At 44.6% G+C, this 27821-nt stretch overlaps 1 protein-coding gene across 1 annotated transcript in view; it reads left to right on the top strand.

The window, feature by feature from the left end:
• The first annotated feature begins 3799 nt into the window (after positions 1–3799).
• The window catches only part of DCDC2 (doublecortin domain containing 2), a 152204-nt gene continuing 128182 nt past the window's right edge, over positions 3800–27821 (top strand). Inside the window, exons 1-2 of the mRNA XM_032424886.1 lie at positions 3800–4092; positions 8306–8360. Coding sequence (XP_032280777.1) covers positions 3800–4092; positions 8306–8360 — 348 coding nt within the window. The remainder of the gene's footprint in view (positions 4093–8305; positions 8361–27821) is intronic.

The following is a 27821-nucleotide window of genomic DNA, read 5'->3' as shown; positions in this document are numbered from 1 at the left end:
GTGGAAATGGATTTGGAGATGAGCAAATGGATTCACTTATGAGGAAATATTTGAGAGGGAGAATGGATAGAGCTTGGTGACTGACTGAAGAATGCTCATAAACCCAGGGTGCAATGTGGTCTGGTTTCAGCACAGTATCACATCGAAACAATTACTATTTCCGCAGAAAGATGGACTTGGGAGCATTTCAGAGATTTACTCAGGCTCTTGAGGAAACGCCACATATCTTTACGGTATTATTTTTAATGCACAATAAAACTTCTTTAAGAATCCTCTTTTGCCATCTCTCACCCTCAAGATCTTTCTCACACTTAGGAAGAAGTATAAAAACAAAACTCTCGGGGCGCCTGGGTGGCTCAGTCGTTAAGCGTCTGCCTTCGGCTCAGGTCATGATCCCAGGGTCCTGGGATCGAGCCCCACATCGGGCTCCCTGCTCGGCGGGAAGCCTGCTTCTCCCTCTCCCACTCCCTCTGCTTGCGTTCCCTCTCTTGCTGTGTCTCTCTCTGTCAAATAAATAAATAAAATCTTTAAAAAACAAAACAAAACAAAAACTCTCCTCTCTGTGTGTGTGCTAACATTCCCCAGCATCCATCTGAAGCGGCTTCTCATTCCACCTTAGCTCTTTGTGGTCGGGGTTCATGTACACTTTGTGGCTTCTGAAATCCTTCTCCCTTTGCTCGGTGGTTTTGGGATTCTGCACAAGAGAGCACAGCTCCAAAATGAATTCAGCAAATAAAGGGAGCAGAAAGGTTGAATACATGACTGTGTTTGCTGTTGTTTTTCTGCGTAGTCAAATGTGTTCTGTGAGCAAGAGAAATGCGTGTGTGCAGATGGGTAGAGGAGGGCCCATTTATGCGGATGGGAAACATAGGAAAAGAGAAGGTGTTGGTGAAAACACGAGATCCTGTGAACGTGTTAAGTCTAGGCTGCCTTTTGATAGTCTAGGGTAGCTGTTCAGGAGCATGGTGTGCTGAGAGCTACCTTGTCAGAGTCAACTGTTAAATTTTCAAAAATTTCAAACACAGCCACTAAAAAATTAAATTGTATAAAAGTACAGTTAAATAAATTATATTAAAAGCAAAGGTAATAAATGCCTTTAAAACTCATCACCACCTATATTTTACTATTATCTATGAAGTTTCATGTCTACTGTAACAGTATGATGGAAATACCAAATAAGGGCATGCAACTGTGCATCTCTTGCCTTCAGTGACATGAGATTGGTAGCTGGAAATCAGCCACATTTGCAGTATTTAAACTATAAAAATTGGCAAAAGCTATGAATCAAGGCCTTCTCCACCCCAACAGCCAGTAACTAAATACTTGTCACCACATCACTAAGAGACAACTGGATAAATAAGTCCGGCCCCGGGAGACTGATCTGCACTGGAGATACTGTTGTGGAAGGAACCAGAATGTACATGTGGGATGGTGGCTTCATGGACCTAAAACAAGGCCCCACGCTTAGGAACATCCCCACGTTTGGTTTAATGCTTTGCTGTTGTCATCTTGATATTCTTTTTTTTTTTTTTTTTTTTAAAAAGTTTTTTTTTATTTATTTGAGAGAGAGAGAGAGAGAAAGCACATGAGAGGGGGGGAGGGTCAGAGGGAGAAGCAGACTCCCTGCCGAGCAGGGAGCCCGATGCGGGACTCGATCCCGGGACTCCAGGATCATGACCTGAGCCGAAGGCAGTCGCTTAACCAACTGAGCCACCCAGGTGCCCGTCATCTTGATATTCTTAATTTTTGAACAAGGGACAGCACGTTTTCATTTTGCACTAGGCTAGTGTAGGTGGGAGAGAGGTTTGGGTTGCCTGAGGGTTACTTGGTTTACTGCCTTCCTTCCCTCAAAACAAGTATTCTGTCTTATTCCCTTGCTTGGTAGCATATTTGCACAGATAATCTCCCCATTCATTCTCTCAACCTGTGCATTCTTTACAACTGGCTCACAAAATTCCTTTCTCTTTTCTCTCTGTATTATTCTCTTCTCTTTGGTCTCCTTTGAAAACTGTGAAATTTCCAGGCATTAATGTTTAGGTAACTTTAATAAAAATGTTTCTGCTCCAGATGGCAATGTTTTACACATTTGCCTTTTAGATTAATATGACACGGTAGTCAAGGCAGTTCTGCAATCACAGAGAACGAGGCTTGAATTTTTGTGTGTGACCAGAGGTAAGTTTCTTTGGTTTCTCTACTCCTTGGTTTTCTCATCTGAAGAAAGAACAAGGCTTGCCCTGAAGGTTATTGTGAGCATTCAATTAGGCAATCTACATAAAGACCCTAACGCAATGCCTGCTACCTGGTAAACTTTGGATTACTAGCAGTTATTATCAATACTACTTTTGTTCATATATAATGCAGGAGGAACAGTCAGTAATGAAGTTTGCACACAACAAGGAGAATTCAGGGAGACTCTTCCTGGCCCCACAATATGTATGTCCCAGAGCGGATTGGACAGCACCTCTTTACTGAAGTTCCACTGTCGTACCCATGCACTGACCCAATCTACACGAACGGCATGGATGTGGAGCCTCGGCCACAGACGGCTGTTGAGCCAGTTAGCCTTCTGGAGGCAGTGAAAAAGCCCCTTCTCAGCCTAAAGTTAGGAGGCGGTAGGCACTCAGAATATTGCAGGCGGTCCTCTTCACCTCTGTATCACCAACCTCTAGCAAAGCGCCTGGCACACAGGGGGCCTGCATTTCTATTATGACTGCATGCTAATGCCACCCAGGCTTCCCCTCCACCCCCCGAAACCCTTACTTCTCCACTCTCTCCGGGGACGCCCCGGGCAAAGCCTAAGGCACTCGGGCGCGCGCCAGGACGCGTTCGCGGACTCGGCTCCGCGCGTGGCTGCAGTCGCTATGGAAACGGCGAGAAGTAACAAGTCCATCCCCCCGGGGGTGAGGGAGGCCCGCCGAGGCAACGGCAGCGGAGGAACAGCGGGAGCGCCGCGCCGCCGCCGAGTTCAGCGCGGTGCCAGCCGGGCCGCCGCGCCCCCGCCCAGCCCCGCCGGGCCCTCGCCCGAGCCGCCCCTCCCCCAGCCGGCCCTCGAGTGTCGCCAGGTACCCCCGCGGCGGGCGCGTCCCCGGGGACCCCACCCGCTGCCTCCCGCCCTGGGACTCGGTTGCGCGCCACGGTGTTCAAACGGTGCTCACGGGACCTTGGCCGGCGGTGGCGCGGATGGTCGCCGGAGGGAGCGCGGGGTCCCAGAAGCTCGAACTTTCCCCATGCCCCCCCCCCTTTTCTCTCTCAACGCACGTTAGGCTATTATTTTTCAGCAAATAAAAATCGGGGCAATTCCAGCCAGAATCCTAATTGCTTTCATTTGGGGAGCAAGCAGGAGATGAAGGGGCGAGGGGGCAAGGCGAGAAAAGACAAGCGGTTTGAAGGGTAACACGAGTACGAAGTGAGAAATGGAGTTGGAGCATCTGTCTAATTCGTGTGTGCGTGTGAGCGCGCGTGCCCCCGCTCCCTCCGGCGCCCCTCGGCTTGTCCTGTCCGGAGGCGGCTCTCCCGGGGCTCTGCCCGCAGCGTGCGGAGAGGTGCGCTGCGCGCACGGCGAGCGCTGATTGGCTGTGCGGACTACGGTGAAATACCTTGGCGGTGGCCCGGGAGAGCCGCAGCCGCAGGGTCTCCGCGGGGTGCACGCGGGCGCACGGCCGTCGCTCGGCTTTTTACCGCGGGCTTGTGTGTTTCGCGTTGGTTTCAGGAGGCGACCCCGCGGGGTGCGTGCGGCGAGGCCCGGGGCGGCAGAGGCACCTCCCCTGAGAAGCCGGCAGGGCGGCGTCCCGCGGGGAAGATGAGCGGCACGGGCGCCCGGTCCAGCCACCTGTCCCAGCCGGTCGTGAAGAGCGTGCTGGTGTACCGCAACGGGGACCCCTTCTTCGCGGGGCGCCGCGTCGTCATCCACGAGAAGAAGGTGTCCAGCTTCGACGTCTTTCTGAAGGAGGTGACGGGCGGCGTCCAGGCGCCCTTTGGGGCCGTCAGGAACATCTACACCCCGCGGACCGGGCACCGCATCCGGAAGCTAGAGCAGATCCAGAGCGGGGGCAACTACGTGGCCGGGGGCCAGGAAGCCTTCAAGAAGCTCAAGTGAGTCCGTCTGTCCCCTCCGCCCGCCATTTCAGGTTGCATTAAAGTGTGCGGTTCGCTCGAGCAAAGGAGTGAGCCCCGCCTCGCCCACCCGCGGCGTGTCCGGGGGCTGGGACTGCGCGGGTGGACGCCTCTCGCGGGGCTCCCGCTGCAGCTGGGGCGGGGGGTTGAAAGTGTGCCCGGGGAAGGAATTTCACTTGGGTAGCAGGAGGAAAAGGAATCTTAGAAAAGCATTCAGTGACCAAACTGGTACGTTAGCGTTTTCTGTCCTGTTTTTCCTTTCCTCTTTTTCCTTGGCACCTGCTTTTTTGAGTTTAAATACGATTTCTTAAAAATTATTTAGAAGTACTGGATACTATGTAGTCACCAGAGGAGAAAATTGCTTTCTGCACTCGGCCCCTCTACCTGCTTCAATTCTTCCAAACTTTTATTCCCAGTAGAACTGACCACGCCCCACTGTTGTGACCCTCCTCCCACCGCCTGCATGTTTATGTATTAGCATAATGCTTGGAAAAGCTTATCGGCGTACGGTATTTGCCTATATGTCTGTCTGTAGGTACTTGATGGCTAGACCTTCAAGCCCAGGGGGTCAGGATGGGTGCTTACTCCCAGTTCCTGGCAGGGAGCTCACTCATAGTAGGTGGGCAGTGAGTTAGCACGCTGTGCTTGGATCTGCCAAGCGAACAAAGATGAACAAGTTGTGACTCCTTGTCTTTAAGAGTTTGAGATCTAACAGGACAGAGATACATGCACACCGATAATTTTAATGTAAGGTACAAAGGAACAATTGCAATTAGAAAAATAAAATTATGTGGAAGTTTGCAGTTGAGGGACATTTTTTCTGGTGGGGGTGGGTATTGGAGGACAGGTAGAATTTAATATTCCATAGGATTTTATTGACAGCTTTACTGAGCTATATTTCACATAACATAAACTTTACCTATTTCAGTCGTTTTTAATAGGTTCGTGGAGTTGTGCAACCATCGCTACGAACTAATGTTAGCACATTTCTAGCACTCCAAAATGAAACCACGTTCCTCCCAGTTCCCCCTTCTCCCTATCCTCTGGCAACTGCTAATCTACTTACTCTCTGTCTCTATGGATTTGTCTGTTCTGGATATGTCATATCAATGGAATCATACAACATGTGGCCTTTTGTGTTTCTGGCCTTTTTCACTTGGCATAAAGTTTCCCAGGCTCATCCATGTTGTAGTGTGAATCAGCACTTCATTCTTTGTATTGTTGAAGAATATTCCATGGTTATGGATATGTCACATTTTGTCCATCCACTGATAGTCATTTGGATTGTTTCACTTTGGGCTATTATGAAATAATATTGCTAGAAACAATCGTGTACAAGTATTCATTTTTCTTGGTTATATACCTAGGAGTGGAATTACTTTATGTTTCATAGTTGTTAATATAATATTTTAATTGAAATTCGGCTTGGGCCTCGGGATAGCAAAAAATTATCTTTCCTGTAAAGTCTAGACTTGTGAATTCTAATTTTCACTATACAGAAATATTTTCCCAAATATCACTAATGTTGTCTCATATCCTTTTTCCTTTCCTGGATCTGCTTAAACTGAGTTCTGAGTGTTCTGCTTTTTTGTTCTGCTAGACATTCTTTTTAATGCGAGGTGACAGATACATTTGGATTAGTTTTCCCTTCTTGGAAACCTCCTTTAGCACACTTTGTCTAACTTTGTAGACCAGAACTAAATGAAGTGATGTGCTTCAAAGATACTTAGAACTAAAAGTCAAGAGACATGATGCTGAGCTGTTTATTAGCTGTGTATCTTTGGGCAAGCCACTTGACTCAGCGAGTCAGCTTCCTGATAAGGACAAGGAGTGTATTCATGCCTGCCTCACTGGGTTGTTAGAAAAGTGAGTGCTGTGGATGGGAACGTGCTCTGTAAACATCAAAATGTCATATAAATACAAAGCATCACTATGTCCATGTACAATACATGTTTCATCATGTATTTTGTTGATTTTTTTAAATTAAATAATTCCCATAAAAAGCAGTTTCATGGGAATGGAACTCTGTTTCGGAATCTATTAACAGCTCAAAGTTGCAGACTCACTTTTGTAACTCATGTTCTCTTTTGTTTATTTGGCACCACCAACTCAAAAGATAAAAACAGGTCCAGTTTCAAACCAAATAAAAGGGAACTTCAAGTCATTCTTTATATAGATATAAGAGATTTGCATGGTTATTTTTGCTTTTAATTCACATACAAAAAAACACCGAGTTTGTTATAACAGTTTCCATGGTTAGTTTTCCATGCTGACAGATGATTAGTGTATTTATTTCTGTTAAAGTAGTAGTATCTATGGTTATAATGATAGGCCCAGAAGATTTAAATGCTGAATATATTTGAAGCTTAGCAGTTGCAAGTTTACATAACAAATGGGGCAATTGACAGAACAAAAGAAAGCCCAGAAGATATTGAGGGTAATTTATGTCATTTAGGCTCTAAAGGATGTTGGGGAACTTAGCAATAGTAGAAAAAAATTATTCAAATGAAAATGATCAACTTCCTTCTTGAATTTCTTTTACTCAGATCTTTCCTAATATTTTTGAAACCATAATTAAACTTGAGGTAGTTATTAAACCTTTATTTTATTTTATTTTATTTTATTTTTTTAAAGATTTTATTTATTTATTTGACAGAGAGAGACACAGCGAGAGAGGGAACACAAGCAGGGGAAGTGGGAGAGGGAGAAGCAGGGAGCCTGATGTGGGACTCGATCCCAGGACCCTGGGATCATGACCTGAGCCGAAGGCAGTCGCTTAACCGACTGAGCCACCCAGGCGCCCAACCTTTATTTTATTTTAAACTTTTATTTTAAACCTTTGTTATAAATCTAGAGATAGTTATTTTCCCTAAAGTTTTCCTATGTGTTTTTGGAAGTTGACTCTATTTCTTTAATCTTGTGGATCTGAGATCACTTTTCTGCACATGGCAGTTAAGCTGTTTTGCTCTTATGTCAGAAATCAGTCCCTGCAGATTTGCAAAAGAGCCTTTTTATTGCTAAACAGAGGGAGTTTTGCCTTATGTAAACACCGTTCATGTAAGAAAAATATAATTTCCAATGGTATTGATTAACTAAAGCATTCTATCCAAAAATGCAAACAACAATAACAAAACATAGATAAAATTAATTCTAATATAAACTCTTTTTTTTGGCAACGCAGCACTGATGGTTGTTGACGTATCTTTGTATCTATGGTTGTAAATTAAATGCTAGATTTATACTTATTTTTTTATAGTAAAACATTTATTACCACCTGCTATGTGTGAAGGACAGTGGAACCGGATCACAGTGATGGACTTAGGGCTTGAGGTTGACTAAAGTATAGTTTACAGGTTGTACTCATGCTATAGCTAAAGAAGGATCACTAGTTAATATCTATAACAAGTAGTAATTTAGTAATAGGGGTCTCCAGAGGTTAACTAGTCCACCCATGTGCATTTTAGCAGAACCAATGCCTAAACCATCCCCCGTGGCTGAGCATTTCCGTATCATGAAAGTGTTTTCATAGGGAGGAGGATTTCCTGCTCTTTCACAGATGGTCTAATGCGTGCTATCGGTACTTCCTTTGTTTGTTTGTTTTTAGATTTTATTTATTTATTTGAGAGAGAGAGTGAGCAGGAAGGAGAGGGAGAGAGAAAATCTGAAGCAGACTCCAAGCTGAGCCCAGAGCCCCATGGGGCTCGATCCCACGACCATGAGATCATGACCTGAGACAGAACCACGAGTCCTCGGATGCTTAACCTGACTGAGCCAGCCAGGCGCCCCAGTACTTCCTTTGTTTTGACCTAAAGGCTGTGATTAATGGAGCTGTTAAGGACCTGTACACACAAACCACTCTTTCCATCAAAATCGGCTTAAGAATTAGAAATACCGCATAGATAGTCAGGGGCCAACCATTGTGGGGGGAAATGTTCCCTCGAAGAAATATGTGTTTCTAAGACTTCAGTTTCATCGACGTTGGGTGAAGAGGACATGTATCAGCTCTGGTTGATGATGCTCAGAACAGTTCCTACTACCCTAATTGCTTTCAATTGTTAGCTATTGATTTTTGCTTTAGGCTTAAGTATTTCCTATGGCTTGCTTTACTTTTTTATAATTTTTAGTAAGAAATTTACATAACTGACACAAAAGCAATAAAAGAAACCCTTACTGTTTTGTTTTCCTCCCCCAGTTACTTGGACATAGGAGAAATGAAGAAGAGACCTATGGAAGTTGTTAATACGGAGGTAATGCAAACAGTATTTTGAAGGTTCAAATAAATAACAATGCCATTTTTGTATTTCTAATAGCATGTCTTAGAATTTGGACAGCATTCTAACCATTTATGGACAAAGACATACATGTTCCAGGTTTTGCTTATGTTATAGCTGAACAATGACCACTAGTTAGAATTGGTAGCAAGTAGTAAAAAGTACATCAGTGCATTGGTTCTGGATGGAATTTTGCTTGAAGGATATGCAACTGTTCAAAGCAGCCTACCTTGCTTGAAATTGGTGACCAAGGCCAAATTTCTGTGATAGAATTTGAGGTGTGTGAATTCTTTAAAAATGAGCATATATTTGTGCTGGTGCTCTGGATTCTACGTCTCTGATGAAGACATTGGCAATGTGCAACAGGTGTGCAATAAATTTTTCAAATACACTTCCTTAAAAAGCTTATCCTTCATAGGGGGAAGCATTCACAAGGACTCTAATTATGTGCTGAGTGTTCTTCTGCTGAGGATCAGTAGCTCTTGGTGTCTCTTAACCTGCGGGTCTGTGCACCAGCCCCACAGACAAGGTTCTGACTGATGGATGCACATCTTACATGTGAGAAACCCACCCCTTCCCTCCAGCTAGAAGGCTGCATCTCTTGCACTTTATTTCTCACTGGTGAACCCCTCCTCTTCTCCTTTCTTCTAACTGCATAGGCCCTGCTGTCACCTTTCAATTCTTCTCCACCCTTCCCCACAAAGCTTTCCAGAGGACTTAAAGAGAAAGAAGTAGAAGAAATTTGGGCATGCAGAGGAGATGAGAGAGGTGGTGAGAAGCAGTGTGTCTGTGCTCTTTGACTACCCAAGCCCCGCTCCTCCCTGAAGCCCTCTGTCCCCCTTCTGTCCTCCCCAACCCTCCCTCCCAGTCTAGCCGAGGATGATTTCATTCCCTGCATTCTTGGTCTTGATCTTCAGCACAGAGACCCTCCTCCCTAAAGTCCATACCAAGACCACACCCAACACCTGCTTTGAGCAAGAGGAGTCCCTACTTTCATTGCCAGAAAGGGAGAGTTTTGGGGTTCCCTGCATCCCCAAAGGGAAGTGTGAATGCATTTTCTCATAAAGATATCACTTTAACTCTCGGTTCTACAGTATTACTCCTGTTGTTTGAGGTAGAGAACTAGCTTTTGTGAGCTGTGCTGAGAACCTATTATGTGTGTAATTCTTACTGTGGGGAAACACCTCTCTCTTTTCCACAACCGATGTACAATTAAACTTTTAGAATTCAACAAGTTTAAAGTTAGAGGACTATCTGTTCAAAATTTGAGAACAGACTTGATAGACACCGGCCTTTCACAAAAACTGCAGAGGCTGTTTTCTTTTCTTTTTTTTTCTTAAGATTTTATTTATTTCTTTGACAGAGAGAGACACAGCGAGAGAGGGAACACAAGCAGGGGGAGTGGGGGAGGGAGAAGCAGGCTTCCCGCTGAGCAGGGAGCCCGATGTGGGGCTTGATCCCAGGATCCTGGGACCATGACCTGAGCCGAAGGCAGACGCTCAACGACTGAGCCACCCAGGCGCCCCATAGATGCCATTTTCTTGATCTAAGGCAGTGATTTCATTCAGCATTCATGTCTCCCGAGAAAAGATGGCACCCCTTGTCAGAGGCGATTGATGACCACTATTCTTTGGAGGAAGATAACATATCTTACTCCCAGCCACAGGGAGAGATTCAGAGAATTCTTGAAGTGGGTCTAGAACATGGATACATAGAATCGGAGGGTGGAGAGTAGGTTCAAGGGGGGGATATTTCAGCGCAGTATGAGCACACACCATGCTTATTCAGAGATGTTCCAGTATAAAGGGTGAGTAATGTTACTTATCAAAATTGGAGGCATTTCCCTCAAAACTGAGATAATGTCATACTGTTCGAATTGTCCGTGTTGGGCTACATACTAAGGCCATCAGACCAGCGTACATGATTCAGTTATCCTCATTGCTTAAACATATTAATTCTAAGAATCCCCAGCACACGTTACTCTAGAAAGACCCTTTATAGTTCAGAGGCATTCTGCAGGATGTGCAGCTTTGTGTCCTAGCCCCTGCGGCTCATTCGCACACGTGGCAGGAAGCCCAGCCAGTGGGTACCGGGAGTTAGCCGCACTCCTTCCCTTCTCCAGAGCACCCTCACCCGAGTCCACAGTATGATCTGGGTGCTCTATAGCTAGTTAATAATTTAGACACAATGGTATCCACTTGCTGATCACAGGTCACAGTAATGAGAGTGTGCGTGTCACCCTGACATTTGAAGTCCTTTTGTGGTTTCTGCCATTGCTTTTCTGTTCCATGAGGCTCATCTTCGAAGAGACACTGAAAGGACAGCCAGGCCTGTGCCTCTTCCTCTCCATGGCCATATCACCAGGACAGAGAAAGGCAGAACTCTAATGGACCTCTTCCACTAACCCCAAAGAACTGCATGGGTTAGTTATTTGGCCAACACTTCGGATGGCAGGAGGAAAGGGGGAGAAGAAAAAGGAGATAAGAATTAGAAACTGAGAAGGCGTCTCTGTGGGGGTTTGCACCTGCTCCAAGATGGGGTAGCACGGTGGGCTCAGAGCAGAATTCCCTTGTCTCCCTATATGCAGGTCTTGTTTTTACTGATATCCAGATAAAGGAAGCTTCTAGATCAGGCTTGTACTCATGCCCCCAGTCCTCATGCATTTTCTATAGCCGTCTCCTCATCTTTCTTCCCACACTCCCTCCATCATTGGTGGTCTTAATAAAGATGGGTTGCTCATCTCCTGACCTTGGCAGCTCATCTCTTATTTATGTCTTCCTGGTCCTCTCTTTGCTTCCTTCTCCCCGCCTCTCAGCCCAGGTGCAGATCTCTGGTGATGCTTCCACGTTCCAAGTCAACTCAACCAGCTTTTCTCTTTCCTCGGCCACCTAAGCCGGCTGTGGGAGTCCTCTGTCCTCCAGTGCTAGAAACCTCTAATCTGCACACGGGATACTTTTCCTCTTCCTTACCGGCCCCACTGTGCTCTTTCCCTTTCGCTTTAACCGAATGAGCTTCTTGTTTCTCCACCTCATCCGCTTTGCCTTCAAGGGATTGGAAGCCACAGTAGGCAGAGTGCTGGGGGCAAAGCTCAGCAAGACACACATAACCTCTCACCCCCAGGAATTTATAGTCTTGCTAAAAGACGAATGTATGCCCATCTCTAGTACCAGACGATAAATGATTCGATTTGGTAGGGATTCAGTCCAGTTTGTGTGGGGCTGTTGATGTGCTCTTGACTCCATCATGTTGCAACAAAGTTGTTTGTGAACCCTTCAAATGGAAGCTCCCTTCTTTGACATAGAGTTGTCGATCTCGCCGGTCATCCTGCCCTGTGTAGCGCGTCCTTCAGAGTAGGATGGTATTAATAGTCATCTGGAGTGCACAGTCTGGTTCACCATGTGAGAGACCTTGGTGCAATTCATGTAGAAGGGGACTAGCAGACGGCTTGGCTCCGGAGCATGTGTGCTGGGCTGGGGGCCGTGGGGGGCGCCAGGAAGGAATGAAGACTTGACCGCTCTTCCTCTTGAGGGGTGTAGAGTCCAGGGGAGGAGACAAGGAAGCAAATCCACCATTGTTACCCAGGGCACAGGTGCTGGGCTAGAGCTTTGCTCGGAGGACCGAGGAACTGCAGATGGGATTCGGGTTATGGGTCAGGATTGTTCATTTTTCGCCTGTTTCTCCTAGATGAAGGTTTTGAGAATGTCCCTTTCTACAACTTGATTAAGGGGGATTATTTAATACTCACATCTGTGTAAGAGTCAAAGCCTGTCTCTTGCCGAGGGAGTGGAAGTCAGCTGGGATAGAAGAGAGACAGAGACAGCCTTGCCTTCAGTCGGGCTTGGAGGATGGACCCACAGCAAGCCAGCTACAAAGTTAGCTGACGACATCGCTTCTCCCACGGTCGTGGGACCCCTCTCTAAGTGGTTCCCGCTTTTTCACTGCTGACAGTCCAGGCCTGCTTTGCACTGCCCATATTTTCCTGGGAGATCTTTAATTATTCAACTGTCCTCACCTCATAAAAACCCCTAGTTAATCTCCGCTTCTCCTGATCTCACCTCCAAACTGCAGTCAATCCAGAACTGAATCTGCTTCCCTTAGACACGGCTTCAGAATCCTTCGAGGAAAAGCCAGACCTTACAAAAGATGATTCCTTCCTCCCTCTTTCTCAGCCTTGTCCTGTGCTTTCTCCAAGTGCCATCCCCGGCTGCACCACAGAGGTAAATATGATTTCATGAGACTATGAGTTTGTTCCCATTTCTGGTTAGTCTTTAGCTGATCGGGCTTGAATGCATGAATCGGACCTGCCTGTTTAAATTGTTAAGTCTCTGGGAGGTCTGCTAATTCTGCAGAGTACCTAGCGTTAATAGGCTGATAATAGTTTGAATTCCCTATACTTTCAAATATTCCTTACCAACAGTTAAGAGAGACATCTCTTTGCCTCGTGCATGCCTGGTTGTTCCGAGTTTCCCATACGAGCGGGATGTTGCAAATAATTTAAAGGTCTGCATGGCCACCATGTATTTAGATTTTGTTGCAGGGCTAAAATTTAGTTAAACCTTTGTGTGATACATTTATTGTCTCTCCAGTGTAATTTAGAGAGTTGTATGAAATGAATGTTATTCACTTCACAAGGATTGATTGTGTGACTGCTATGAGCTAGACTTTGATTGTCCCCTGGGAGCCAAGCAACATGGCCCCTGTCCTCATGGACTTGACTACCCTTTAGCCTCTCTTGCTTGCTAGGATTGGTTTTAACTCCATCGGCAATGATCTTTGTTGAAGAACTTGTACATCGGTCTGGTTCAAGGCCCTCATTTTGAGGGCTAAATGGTTTTTGAACTGAATGTCAGACTTCCCCGTTATTAAACTTACCTTGGTCTCTTAGGCCAGTTCAGGCTCAGGCCTTTGGACTTCCTTCTTGGCCTCCTCTGTCTTCTTCTCCCTCTGTCTGGTTCTCCTTTGCTCTACCTCCCATGCAGTTTCCATCAATGTCTAATACAGAACAACCTGGAGCTTTCTTTTCTTGAATCTTGCTAGTCTGTGTTCTCAGAGTCAGCAGAAAAGATAATTTTTGCCCATTCCTCACATTTATATTTCTGAAAAAAATCAAGGATCTGTTTGGTTTTCTCCTTCTTTTATCTGCTCTTTCTCACGTGCTAGTGGAGGTATCAGACACGTGCACCTGATGACTGGCAGAAGATCAGGCTCTCCTTAGTCTAAGTGATCTGTCCATGAAGAGGTGTGCTCTCTGTAGTTTTGAGAAGTGGGGCCTTAAAGAGATCTGCAAATTAAAATCTGAACTAGAACCCAGTGAATGCCTTTTTGGGGAAGTGGGAGCCTCCTTGTTGGATAAGCCATCAGGTTGAATTCTCTTGAATCCATGTCCTTCATCTTAGATTTTCACTAATGGAGAATTTGGGTAAACTTTGTTTCTTCTTAGTGGGGAGGAACACTTGTAGGAGCACCTGGGAGAGGGGGAGAGATCAGAAGAGAGATTTCTGGAATATCAAAATGGAAAAGTTTATGGTAATGGGGGTTGCCCCTACTTTAAGTAGGTTACTCTGGGGCATATCTTTGAGGTTTTGAATATAATTTTAAAAATTTCATATTTCAGCTTAATCATTAGGTATACTCGCTAATGAAACATACTATGAGATTTGCTACTTAAAGGCTTTTGTTTGGAAATGGGATTCTAGGCATTAAATGGGGTGTAATTATTAACCTTGCTGTGGGGAAGGCATGGGGCTCTGTGGTTTAACTCACTAATCTTTAGCCTGGGAATTCTGGGTTCAAAGGGGGAGCTACTGTATAGTTAAAGTCCCAAATATTTCTTTCTTTAACTTAGGGAAAGATTTCCAGGTTATGTTAGACAGGCTTACTAATTTATTGAAGAATCAAAGAAGAGAAAACCCACATCTGTGAGTTCTTCCAACAATAATTGAGGCCCCCCCGTCTTTTATTTCTTACCTTCCCCCACCTCTCTAATATAACTGCTAAGTAAGAGGTGTTTTTTCAAGGATAGCTAGTTCCCATCAGTGGTCATGGTGATTCCAAGGTGAGTATGACCTTGCCAAGGCTCTATGAAGACAGTTTTCTATCAAAAAACAACTGGCTATACTTCATTTCCCCCTGACACTTTCTTGTTTTACTTTTTTCTCAGTATTGAGCTGTGTACGTGTGTGTGTTTGAACAAGAGTGAGAAAGTATTTATGTCAATCAGGAAAATATTGGTCTAATGAAAACTATCCATTAATAACCCTAATCAGCTCTGATCAGAAGCTAAAAGGTTGGTGATTTTAGTTTGTCCATTAGCATGAATCATGACATTTGTTCCAAATATTTTGTATTCTCTATTTGGAACTTAGACATGATTTTAGGAGATTGAGTGTGAAAGTGAAAGACATGTAATTAGAACATGTATAATTTTTAAATTTATAGTAATAAGCTGTTCTGAGCAAAGACAGACCTAAAATAAACATTTGGAAAATAATTACCAGCCTTTTAAGAAGAGAAAAGAAAAAGTATCTAATAAAATAAATTGCTAACTAAATGTATGTGTTTAAAAATACCACTTAATTGAAGTGTCAAACTATTCGTAATAAGACATTTAAGTCCCCACTAAACAACAAAACCTACTGAACAGAGAAAAACTTCTTGTTCTTATACTGCATGGGATTCAGACACATCCAAGATGAAATTTTAGGAATGTGTACTATGATTTGAAGTTCTGCCAAGGTATACCAAACTTCTAGTTGTGCACTTACTAGAAAATCAATACTTAGGTTCACATTTTAGGATAATTGTTAGAAGGAGCTTATTGAGTTTTCTGGTAGGGTCAAAGGGACTATTTGTGATGAAAGTTTGATGATTTCCATATGGTAGGAATAATCGGGAAAGCGTGACTGAACGAATAGCCAAGTATAGCCAAGGAAGACAAATAAATTATGCTCAGCCATTTATTGAATACTGCTCATGAATGATTTCATATTTTCTCAAGGATATTTATCAAGAGCCTGTTGAATGTCAGACAATGGGCTAGATTCCGTACAGAAATAAAAAGACACTTAACCATGTGCAGATCAGAAGGTACAACAAGGTAATTTTTGTAGGAGGACTCTGAAAAGAATTTGAAGAGATAAGATACACCAAAAAGAATAAAAAGATTGAAACATAATACCAGAGATTGTTACTTCAAGGGGAGAAAATGATTTATTTAGACCTAATTAATAATTGGCTTCAGTACTTACAAAGAATATGGTGACTAGCTCTTCTCCATCACAGCTGGGTACCAAAAAGGGGGAAACAAGATTGAACTATAGGGTGAGGGTTAAAGAATTTGAGTCAGATTGAAAGAAAACTTTTTAAAAAATTGGTGAAGACTGCTAAACACTTACTGAAAGGGTCGTGTCTCCTTTCTGCTTATTTCTAATGATAGACCCATTCTTCCGACTTGCACGTCTCAGTTTCATACCAAGATGGCAGAGCTGAGTTGAGATTGACATGAGTTTCAAAATGCCCTCTGATCCAGGGTTTTGTGGGAGCCTTCCTGGGAAACCCAGAAAGACCCATGCTTGGGTTGTCACACCCCTCCACGGAGGAGGCCCTGGAGTGAAGGTAGCCTAGCATCCTCAGCAGGTACAGCAACCATCCTGAGAGATGTTTCAGTTTTTTCCCACACGATGTAAGTCTGGAAAAGAAAACCCAAGAGGGTGATATGTTAAAGGAATAAGAGAAGTGAAACTCAGAGGAATCAGTGATGAGAAACAAGCATATAACATCATCATCTGTGACGATATATTGATTTCTGATTATGGTATTGAAGCTTGTCAGTGTATGCCTAATTTTAAATTTTATTTTTCTTTAATTTAGAACAAAGTGTCCATGTGTGTTTACTTTTCCCATTTTACTCTCACATGGGTTACTTGTAGAAACTGTTTCAAAGATCCAGCTAGCACAGAACAGCAATAAGTCCTTGGACTTTCTGCTGGGGCATTAGCAATGGGAATGAAGCTAGGGACTTGTGCTTGGGCCCCATGGGCCTCTTAGTTCTGGTAGGTCTGTGGCCCCAGACAGCCCTCTCAAGTGTGGTGCTGGTGAAGGCATGGGTGAGAGTGCATGCATAATTTAGCTTACCTCTATCACCATGCTGGAAAAACACCTGTAAAGTTCTCTATCTTGCAGGTAGGTAGCAGGCTATTAGTCTTATCTTTATATATAAAATAACACATTTCAGCATACTTCAAAATGGATGGATGACAGTGCTTTTTTAAGATAGGGCTACTGGGGTGCCTTGGGGGGGCTCAGTCGGTTAAGAGTCTGACTCTTGATTTTGGCTCAGGTCTTAATCTCAGTGCCATGAGTTCAGGCCCTGTGTTGGGCTCCCCACTCAGCATGGAGCCAACTTAAAAAAAAGGGGAGCTATTTATTTGCATTTGGTTGATTTCAGCAGGAAGTATGCAGGTGGTGGGCCTTGGTGAGAACTCCCATTTATCATTGTGAAAGACTCCTTTGTAAGCAGCCAGCCAGATCAAGCTCAGATGTCATCCCATGATCACATAGTTTGGATGTTTGGTTTGTTGAAATAAGGTTGATTTCAGCCCACCTGTTAGCTGGGGACAAAACTCGAAGTGGAAAGGGATTGTGGGAGAGAGAAAACTAAATTGACTTGGTATATTTGCAATGTCTAATGTTTAACCTGGAACATTTCTCTCTAGGAAATTTCTAATGGCAGTCTGTGCTGCTGTGTGTGTGTGTGTGTGTGTGTGTGTGTGCATTTTCTCACCTTGAGTTTCAGAGATTTATGAACTTCCATGGCCATCTTTCCTGTTTCAGATTGTATGACCTAATGTAACTGGGCTGCCGACTTTTAGAAATTTTTATAAAACAAATCATCTAATATTACCCATGTTGTAAAGTGTACGTTAATTAGTCAAACGTCATCTTCACAGCCTGTTTTCCTAGAAGTGAACAGATAGCTCGATTTCTAGTGCTACAAGTTTTGCATTAAGGAGCATGGGATCTCCCACCCCTGCTTTTGAAAACTGGATTAAAAAAGTGATTGGAAATCTCAATTTAAAATTATATATATATCATATGTTTTACTATATTTATATATATATTACTATAGCAAAGAGACTCTTTTAGTATGGTTTTTGCAAATGGATAGCTTGTTTCTCATGAATGCTCAATTGGCTGATACTTAATTTAGTCAAAGAGGATATGGAAATTGAATTAAATTACCTTTCTGTGAAGCAGTGCTTCTCTTGGTCAGATTGCTGTTCACTTGTGTTATTCCTGTTTCAGTTATTTTATCAATAATATTGATTAACTTTGGCTCTTCTCACCTATTAATCTACCTAATCACATATGCATGGGTCTGGATGTAATGAAGTAAAGGGGATGTAATTTGTCCTTGGGAACTTCCAGCATTTTAACTCAGTGACTATAATTTATTTCTAAACGCTGTTCACCTCCCCCACCTCCCTAATTCACTTGTTTCCATATGACCATATTCAAATTATGATTCTCCATCTGTTTGGGAGTTCCCTTTGCTCTACCTTCTGGTATCAAGTTAGTAGAGTTGTGTGCATCGAATTTGGTGTCAACGGGACATGTCCCCTGCTTACTATAAATGTATTCTTTCGTAGACAGTCTTGGCTGGATGTGTACATCTAATCTGGTAGCAATGCTGGTTTAGCCTGTGTGTCCCAGACACCATGTGACTACTCTGAGTATAGGGGCAGAATCGTAAAATCATAATGATAGTCTTCTCGTACTCACAGCAGACGGGCTGTGTTTGCAGGGCTTGGGAAAGGGGAGTCTGGAGATGAATTGCTCTGTGTCTCTGCTATTATTTTAGGCCTTCTTTCATGGAGGAGAAAGTTGGGAGCTTTAGGGAGTAACACAAGTTTTATGGCTCTTTTTGGTAGTAAAAATATTAGTATCACAAAATTTTCATTAAAAAAAAAAAGTATTGAGCCCCTATTTATGTGCCAGGCATCATGCTAAGTTGGGTTTACAACGGCAGGGAAGCCAGACAAGGTCACAGCCTTCATGGAGCTTATTGTCTGGTGGAGGCAAGCAAGCCATCTCAACAGAGCAGGCAGCCCAGGAAGCGCGGGGTCTTAGAGGGGCAGGGGCCAGAGCCAGGGGACTCCTGAAACATTTCCTGGAAGAAATGGCCTTTCAGTGGAGCTCTAAAGGGATGAGCAGGTGTCAGCCAGGCCGACAGGGGAGGAGGAGGTCCCAGCGGATGGGGGAACATGGGGCATGCTCAGAAACTCACACCAATTCTGTTTGGCTGAAGAACCAGAAGGCACTGGGGTGGCAGGGAGGGGATGGGGTCTGTGAGAGACGAGACTCGGGAGGTAGAGGGGGACCCAGCGATAAAGGGTTTTCAAAGGAGCTTTGACTTTCTCCTAAAACCATTCGAAGTTATAGAAGGGGTTCAGCAGGGAGTCGACAAGATGGCTTTTGCTGCCCCAGCCAGGCGGGAGGCCGGGAGACCACTCAGTGGACAGGAACATGGTGCTCACGATGGGGGAGGCTGAGGAGAGGGTAGAGGGACCAGATTTGAGAGGCAGGACTTCGTGATTCATTGGGTGTGGGAGTAATGAAGAGAAGATTAGTGGATGATTCTTGGATTTCTGGCTCTGGCAACTGGATAGACGGTTCTATCATCAGTGGGCAGATAGACTCCCCTTCATGGAGACAGGGAGAATGTTTTTTTGTTTTTGTTTTTTTTAAAGATTTTATTTATTCATTTTTAGAGAGAGAGAGTGAGGGGAGGGGCAGAGGGGGAAGGAAAGGGACAAGCAGACTCCACGCTGAGCAAGGAGCCTGACGCGGGGCTTGATTCCATGACCCTGAGATCACGACCTGAGCGGAAATCAAGAGTCAGACACTTAACCAACTGAGCCACCCAGGTGCCCCCCCACCTTTTTCCTTAATAACAGTGACAATCAGAAGTACTTGAAGTCTTAACCATGTGGACATGGAGCCGACCCAAATGTTGGGAGTTGTATAAAACCAGAGCCCACCGTGGGGAGAGAGCAAGAGACAGACGGAGGGATGTGGGAAGAGAGAGAGAGGGTTTCTTTACTGTGTGCTTAGTAGTGCTCCAGGCCCCTCACAGAGATCATCTAACTCAGTCCTCACAACAACCGTATGCAGTGGGGATTGTTACTTTTCCATTTTGCAGGGGAAGAAACTGGTGACCAAGACACGGTCCAGCACAGCTCATAGTCGAGAGGCACCAACTGTGTCTTTTTTGGTTTTGAAAGGGCACTGAGAGGGCCAAGGGTCTTATTTATTTATTACATTTTGCTTTAATGATGTTAGGAAAGAGAAGATATATAAGGAAGACTATGGTTGGGACGTGAATCCGGAAAAGGGGCACGATTTTCTTTCAATAGCCTTCATACTCTTGAACAAGTTATCGTTCATCACGGGATCTTGCCTGGCTTTATTTTAGTTGTATTCTCCATGGACTTTTTTTTTTTTTTTTAACCTTTGCTAATATTCCCTCTAGGACAGGATATTTATGCTGAATGTTTCCAATACAGCACTTGAAATGGCTTTGGCATGTCTACTTATAAAACGGCTCCCCCAGGAAACCTAAAATATTTTTACATGGAAATTTACCACAGGGTGCAAAGAGGTTAGAGAAGGAGACATCAAACCAAGAACCATGAATGAATTTTTAATTGTCATCGTGTTTACTGCCAAAGGGCCATTCGGTCTCTTTGGCAAACCTTCTGACCAGATGTTTTGAGTAACAGCTAACACAGCAGCCTTCAGGATGGGAAGAAGGGAGGAGGGCATGCATCCGTGCTGGACACAAATTGCGTCCCCCCCCACCCCCCAAGATCTCAAGGTGTAATTCACTTGGTCTCTGTGGACCTCACTTTCTTTACCCGAAATGTGGAAATCATAATAATACCTCTTCAAAGAACTGTGGCAGAGATTAGAAGCACAGAGATATATTAAGCTCTCAGCACTGTGCCAAGCGCACGGTTTGAACTCAGTCGATGGGTATCGTGCCCCATCGCCGTGATGTCATTCAGGGCTCATCTGGCCCGTGGACTAAGACGTCAGACTGGCTGCTTTTACAGGCTGTGGCCAAAAGGGCAAAATGTGACTGTAGGTGTTCCGTGGACGACCCGCCCTCTACAGGTGCTGCGGGGTACTTATCACTCCCTCTGACTGGGGTGGCCATAGAGTCCATGCCTGATAAACGGTTGAGATGAATATCATAAATACACGAAAAAAGAACTACATCAGCAGATAAAATAGCACACAATGATCTTGTGTGTGTGACTGAGTCTTGGCGTTGTTCTTCAACAAGGACACTTAGTAGCATCAAAACAATGATTTATTTTGCTTGTGGGTCCTGTGCGTCGGGGAGTCAGGGAGAGGACAGCAGAGAGAGCTTTTCTCTGCCCCAGCATGCCTGGAGTGTGCTGGAATCCTTCGAAGGCTTGTTCCCTCGCGTGAGTGGTAGCTAATGTGGATCATCAGCTGGGCTTTAGTTCTTCCTCACCGGCCCTGTGCCATGTGGTCTCTCCTTGTGGGCTAGATGGAGCATCTTCACAGAGTTGGAAGTGTGGAGAGGGAGGGAGGGAGGGTTGGGGAGAGAGGGTGGAGGAAGTGGAGGAGGGAGAGAGGGGGACAGAGAGAGGGGGGAGACAGACGCAGACAGGGGGGGGGAGGAAAGGGAGAGGAAAAGAGAGAGGGAGGCAGGGAGAGAGAAGGGGGAGAGGGAGAGAGAGGGAGGGAGGGAGAGAAGAAGAAGGAGGAGGAGGAAGGAGAAGGAGGAAGGAGGAGGAGAGAGGAACGTGGGAGAGGGGGGGATAGAGAGAGACAAAGAGGGAGAGAAATCCAGAGTCATTTCCACTGCATTCTTCCAGTCAGTGCAAGGTCCCGTCCAAGGTTTTCAGGGAGGGGAAATAGACTTTACCTCTTGATGGTGAGTGGCGAGATTCTAGAAAAAGAAGTGGGCCAGAAATATTGCTGTGGCCGTTCTTGGAAAATGCCGTCTGCCACACCGGAAATCTCTTTTGCTTACAACATTTAGATATGGTTATTGCCTACCTCAGGCATCCATAGATTTGATGATACCTTGTGAACTAGCACACAGGCTCTCCTCCTCCTCTCTCTCTCCCTCTCTTGTTTTTAGCATCCTGAGGAACACGATATAAAAATTTTCCCAACTAGAAGACACTGTAGAAGGAAACTTCACTAGTAATATGACAAAAGTAGTTCCCTGTTTCCTGCTAATAGGATAAGTGGTGTAGGTGATTTAGAACGTCCTATAAATTAAAGGTCTTCATCTATTTATTAGAAGTGCAACTTCAAGCAAGAATGTGTCTGTTTCATTTGTCATGTAAACTGCACAAGGATTTTTTTTTCCTAATTGATAGGAGATGCATTTTCTTTTTCAGAAGCTGATACATGTCAGTTGTCATTTAAAGAAATTAATAGGGACTTCCCATGGAATTACAAAATAAAGCCATTTCTATCAAATCATCGGCAGGACACGAGGGCAAGCCTGCCCCTTCCTTTAGATGTTTCACAGTCCTCATGCCCCCGGGCTGGGTTGCTTATCAAGGAAAAGAGCAGGGCAGTCCTTAGCAGTTCTTGGGAGCTTGTAATATAAGCAGAAGGTGCTGAGAAAGGTTAGAAGCCTCGTGAAACCACACTGAGCTAATAAGACTTGGATTTCGAAACGGCTGGGTGTGCGTTACAAGGCTGAGTGAGGGGAAACCAATGGAAATGACACGTCCCCAGACAGGAGCCCCTTCCCATCCTCACTTAGGTAGGAAAGACCTTATAGTCTGGGTGAGATTACAGTGGTGGCTTGAGTAAAAGATGGGAGGGAATTTGGAGAGCTGGGGACACAAGAGGGGGCACCGACGGGTGTCAGCATGGATCTGGAAAGAACACAGGAAGAGCCTTTTATTTCAATATTCCTTCTCTCCCCAACTATTGTACTTGTGGAGTAGAGAAAATGCTCCAGTTCTTTCCACTGTGATTCATTTTAATGATGGGAATACCTAGTTTGGAAAACTGCAATTTAAGCTTTTTGGGTACTCAGCGGGGCACCTCTGTGCTGGGGAACAGTTCATCACAGTGTAGAACAATCAGATTCAACCACAGCCTAGCCTTCTCTTATTCAGACCGAATGACGTCCGTTTAAAACCCTTCCTCGTGGGTCCTATTTCCCGGTCCCCCGGTGGCTGGGCTCTCTTTCCTTCCAAATTCTCTGTTCCTCTTGAATCGTGGGATCCTATCTGTACCCAGTAATCTAGGAAGAGATGGCCCAGTCTCAGATCAGGAAGGTAGCCTGATTACGTACCAGCAAAGCGAATTTCAAGGATCAAAATTCTTAAGCATTCTTCATGGTGGCCCATTTTAAAAGGCCAAGTTTTCAGATAGTTTAGGAAGGCTGAATCGCTCCTCCTTCGAAGCCAGGCAGAATGACTCTTTAGTGCAAGATTGCCCAACCAGTACTGTTTCTACAGGGTGACCCTTTACTTGGATTTATTACACTACTCCCTATGGGTGTGAAGATTACAATTTATCTTCTGATGCATCGGGCAGGTTTTGGAGTCTTTGGAAAAGCATGTCTAGAAGTTACATTCAGCCCGGGGTTGTTTGGTAGTTGGTAACCTGGAAACCTAATTGCAACAACAAGCCAGCCAAACAGTTATTCTTCTGAGTGCTCATAATGAAAGCAATACCGGGAGGGATCAGCCGGGGATTGACTAGACGGTCCTTGCAAACAAGACTGGCCTCTCCTTCATGGTTATTGCTAATTGGGGTACAGTAATTCTAAACATTGTGCAGTGGAACTTTTTAAAAAACCGTTAAATAATTCTGCAATCCCTGGTAATGTGTTTGCTAAAGACGTTAGTTGGGACTGACAGTGGATGAGGGACCATCCTTTTTCATTTGGAGGTTCATGTAGCTATTTTTTCTCCGTATCCAAGAAAGGATAAGAGGCTTGCTTTCTTTAAATAAATGTGTTTTCTTTTTCCTTCAGCGTTTCATACTATGTAAGCACTACAGTCAAATGGAAAGGAGCACAGTGTGGAAACTTGAACACAAACAACCCCTCTCCATGTTATTCATTCATGTCTTCATTTTGGCAGGAGGAATATACGTGCTGGTAGAAGAGCGGATAGTGCAGGGAACTGGAACATTCTAAGTATACAAACTCCCCTCACTGTTTCGGGGGTGGGGGGCTGATTTTGTGTCATCTCATTGGTTCCTTGAACTATTTGTCCTGAATGTAATTAAAGCGCCAAGTAAGCTAGACCTCTTGTAAAACCCAGACGAATCATGGAAATGGGTTGTTTACAGTTTGGGGGTGATGGCAGGCATTCCTCCTCAATTTCCCATTCTGTTTGGAATTGAGGTGACCGACGTGGAGTGTTGCCCAAGCTGTCTGTCTCCGTCCAGCATGTCTGTGGTTCCGAGTGGTCACCATTCTTCCTTACCTTTATAATCGTGTGATTGCAAGGCGAAAGTGAGGAGTTGAAATGAAGCAGAAATGCAGTGGGATTCTTTCCAAGGAATGTTTCCAGAAACCCAAGTTGATGAAAAATCTAACGGAACTTGCTTTTTCTTCCCAATATGATACTTTATGCTCAGGAAAACCAACACACAAACGTGGTGAAGGCGTTTCCAAGAAATGCGTCTTTGTGCCGAGGGAGTAACAGCGTGTTACTGTTTTATTTTGTATGTCTCCCGGCTTACTCCATTATCTACGTATGTTCTGGGTGACAAAGCTTATCTACCCTGGATGACGGCTCCAGGTCTTAACTTATATCCTTCCATCAGTAAGGGAATGGCCATCTGTTTTTATTTGAATGTCTCAGGTTAGCATGATCGTGTAGAGATGGCATGGCCTGGAGGAAAGAACGTGAATTTTGGAGCCAAAGAGGCCTGAGTTCCAACCCTGATGCTGAGACCTAAAGTACAGTTTCCTCATTGGAAAGCGGAAAGAAGTGTTGTCTTGGCACTATAGTTATCAAGAAACATTAAGTAGAGGTCTCCATGTGCCAGATGCTGAACAGGATGGAAAATGAAAAATAGGTGGCCCCCATTGTCCAGGGATTAGCCTTTTTAAGCAAGAACGATAGACATGCATCCAAGTGACAGTCGCGCACCACGGTTAAGCCCAAAGTTCACGAGCGTTCTGAGGGGAATGTAATTAATATTGCCATGGCAAGAGGATCAGAGAGAGGACACTTCAGGCAGGGTCTGGGTCTTAAAAAATCAGCAGTTCAGTAGTCATATTGAAGATGAGATAAGAATCCCATGAGCAAGGACACAGAAGCATAAACTTTTACAACTGCGGTGGATATCAGTTTGGGCAACAGACCTTTGGGCTATGAGAGGCCATGGGCCTCACGTGATGGAAATGCCGCCCCCCCCCCCTCCACTATAACCAGGCCCCAAAGCAGGGGTTCTCAGTTCCTGGAACATTCTAAGTATACAAACTCCCCTTTGCCCAGAGATGTTCAGATATAAGTTGTGGCCTCAGTTAGTTGGATTCACAAGCATTGCATATTTGGATGTCCAAAGAACAGCCGGGTTAATATCCCTTGTCGTGGGCTTTACAGGAATCTAAGCTCTTCATCACCTGGAGATCTGCTAACTGTAAAGGTAAATCTACACAGGGGAATCCACTTGAAAATCCTCGGTTGCTGGCAGCTCAGTGCCAATAGGCAGGGGATTTAGAATTACCCTGTGAGCTGAGCAGGAACTTGTTAGGTTTATGTATAGATGGAGAAAGTATTCTTCTGTGTTTCTGGAGCAAATACAGTGTTTTAGACATCTTTTGACACACAGACTATTTTTGTCCATCGTCAGGGAATTTATACTTTACTCAGAAAGTAGCCTATATTGTCCTCCTTGAAAGGGGACAGCATTAATCTAGAACTCATTTTCTTGTGCTTGCCATCTTAGCCCTCTGTTGGAGAGTAGCCGATGGTGGGCAAGAGAATGTCAATCGAGCTAGATACATATTAAGCGAGACTAATACCTGCAAGGGGAAAGACGCATACATTAGCATAGAGACTAGGCTTTAAAAACATCCTGTAAAGAATATTCCTTTTGGGGGCGCCTGGGTGGCTCAGTCGTTAAGCGTCTGCCTTCGGCTCAGGTCATGATCCCAGGGTCCTGGGATCGAGCCCCGCATCGGGCTCCCTGCTCCGCGGGAAGCCTGCTTCTCCCTCCCCCACTCCCCCTGCTTGTGTTCCCTCTCTCGCTGTGTCTTTCTCTGTCAAATAAATAAATAAAATCTTTAAAAAAAAAAGAAAAAAAAAAAAGAATATTCCTTTTGTTGACTAGCAACACCCTATTTCTTTATTGTAAGTTTATAATGTTAACAGGTCGCTGACAAAGTGGATTGCTGCGGTGAGAACTAGTTCTATCTGTGGGACTCAGGCCCCTTACACACGGGCAGTTGCTAAAAAAAGACCCCGAAGATATTAGCAGAGATGAGTTTCAAGGAAGGAGGTCAATAGAGAGAGCGTCAGCAGAGACAAAAACAAAATGCTTGGGTCCTGTAGAAGGATCTCAGGATTGAGAGTCAGAGGTGCTGGGCTGGGTTGTCTTGTGTCCTCAGTTTCCTTAACTCTGACTGACTTGGGCATGGCCCCCCGAAAGCCCCCAGATGTCCACTGCTGGTGCTGGAGGCACGTCAGCCCCTGGGCTGCACCGGAGGAGAGAGCGAGGGGTAAAGCAGTCCCTGGGCTCACAGGGCGAACGGTCCATCCGGGGAGGCAACAGTCCCCAAGTGTCCTAACCAGAATGCAGGATGGTATGGGTTCAATGAGGATGTAAGTGGAAGTTCTTCATACATTCTCATCGTGGTTTCTTCTTCTTCTTTTTTTTAATTCTTCGTTTTATTTGATATGAGCGATGGTGGGTTTTATTTTTTTGTTTTTTTCCTTCACTGTCGACCTCAGACAGTCGGGGACCTGGGGCGGTGAAGGAACTGAGAAAAAGAGACAACAATATAGCGAGGCACAGCGGACCCCAAGCAAACAGCCCGAGGTCCCGAGCTTTATTTTCCATACTCTTATATACCTTCTACAGTGATATAGATCTATAATGATTTACAGCAGGGGCATAATAAAGCGCATTCTTCCACTCCCCAAGATTGGTCTAGGACGTAAAACAGGATACAAAATCATTACAACAGGATACAGGAACAGAGGGGAGTGCTCTCTGTGCTATTAAGAGAACAAGGGAACAGAGAGGAGAGCACGGTGTGCTGTTTACAGCTGGCTTCCTATCTACAGAACATCTGCTGCCGCTACTTTAGAACTGGCCACACACGTCCTGGGGGCATTTCACTCTGATCCTTTCAGGTTACTTTTAACCCTGCAATCTCGAGTTTTCTCAGAGATCTTGGAGTCTGAGCAAACATGAACCAACGGTTGCGGGGGCGTTCTGTTTCCCATACTTCACGTGTTAGATGAACTATGACTTCTTTCCTCTGTCTGTTCTCTTGATGCCAGCTCTTAATAATCTTCATGCAATGTTTGATTTTATGGATCATCTAGAGTAAACTTTAAAATTTGGACTGATTTTCTACTGTCTTGGGAGCCATCGAAGGGATGTCCTTTTGCCTGTTGATGTGTTCTAAAAAGGAAGATTTACTTTCACATTAGCTTGGGTTGTGAAGTAAATATAGTGGCAAAATGCTGATTTAAAAAATTTTCATTTTAAATGACTTTGGGATTAGCCAGTGTTGTGATTATCTGTATCCCTTCTTTTCTCCATCGAGAGGGAGAATTGGAAGTTTTGTGTAGATGTGCTTACTCACAAAATTGCAAATTATGTATGGGTACATAGGCTTCTTCAATTACCTCAATTGGCCAGAGTAGAAATTTTCTTTTCTTCTTACCTTTTTCTCATTTTTCTTTCCTCCCTCCCTTCCTCTTTCCTCCCTCCCTTCCTCTTTCCTTCCTCCCTTCCTCTTTCCTTCCTTCCTTCCTTCTTTCCTTCCCCCCTCGCTCCCTCCCCACTTCCTTCCTTCCTCCCTCCTTCCTTCCTCCTTCCCTCACTTCCTTCCTCCTTTACTTCCTTCCATCCTTTCTGGTTTTGGAACTTCCGGTGAAACCCAATGAACAATTTTATTTTTTATTTTTTTTTAAATTTTTTTATTGTTATGTTAATCCCCATACATTACATCATTAGTTTTAGATATAGTGTTCCATGATTCATTGTTTGTGCATAACACCCAGTGCTCCATGCAGAACGTGCCCTCCCCAATACCCATCACCAGGCTAACCCATCCTCCCACCCCCCTCCCCTCTAGAACCCTCAGTTTGTTTTTCAGAGTCCATCGTCTCTCATGGTTCTTCTCCCCCTCCGATTTCCCCCCCTTCATTCTTCCCCTCCTGCTACATTCTTCTTCTT

The sequence above is a fragment of the Phoca vitulina genome, unplaced genomic scaffold (assembly GCF_004348235.1).
Source record: "Phoca vitulina isolate PV1807 unplaced genomic scaffold, GSC_HSeal_1.0 scaffold31, whole genome shotgun sequence".
In the NCBI taxonomy this organism is placed as follows: Eukaryota; Metazoa; Chordata; class Mammalia; order Carnivora; family Phocidae; genus Phoca; species Phoca vitulina.
Note: the sequence above shows the minus strand (reverse complement) of the source record. Positions and strands in the feature narration are given on the sequence as shown.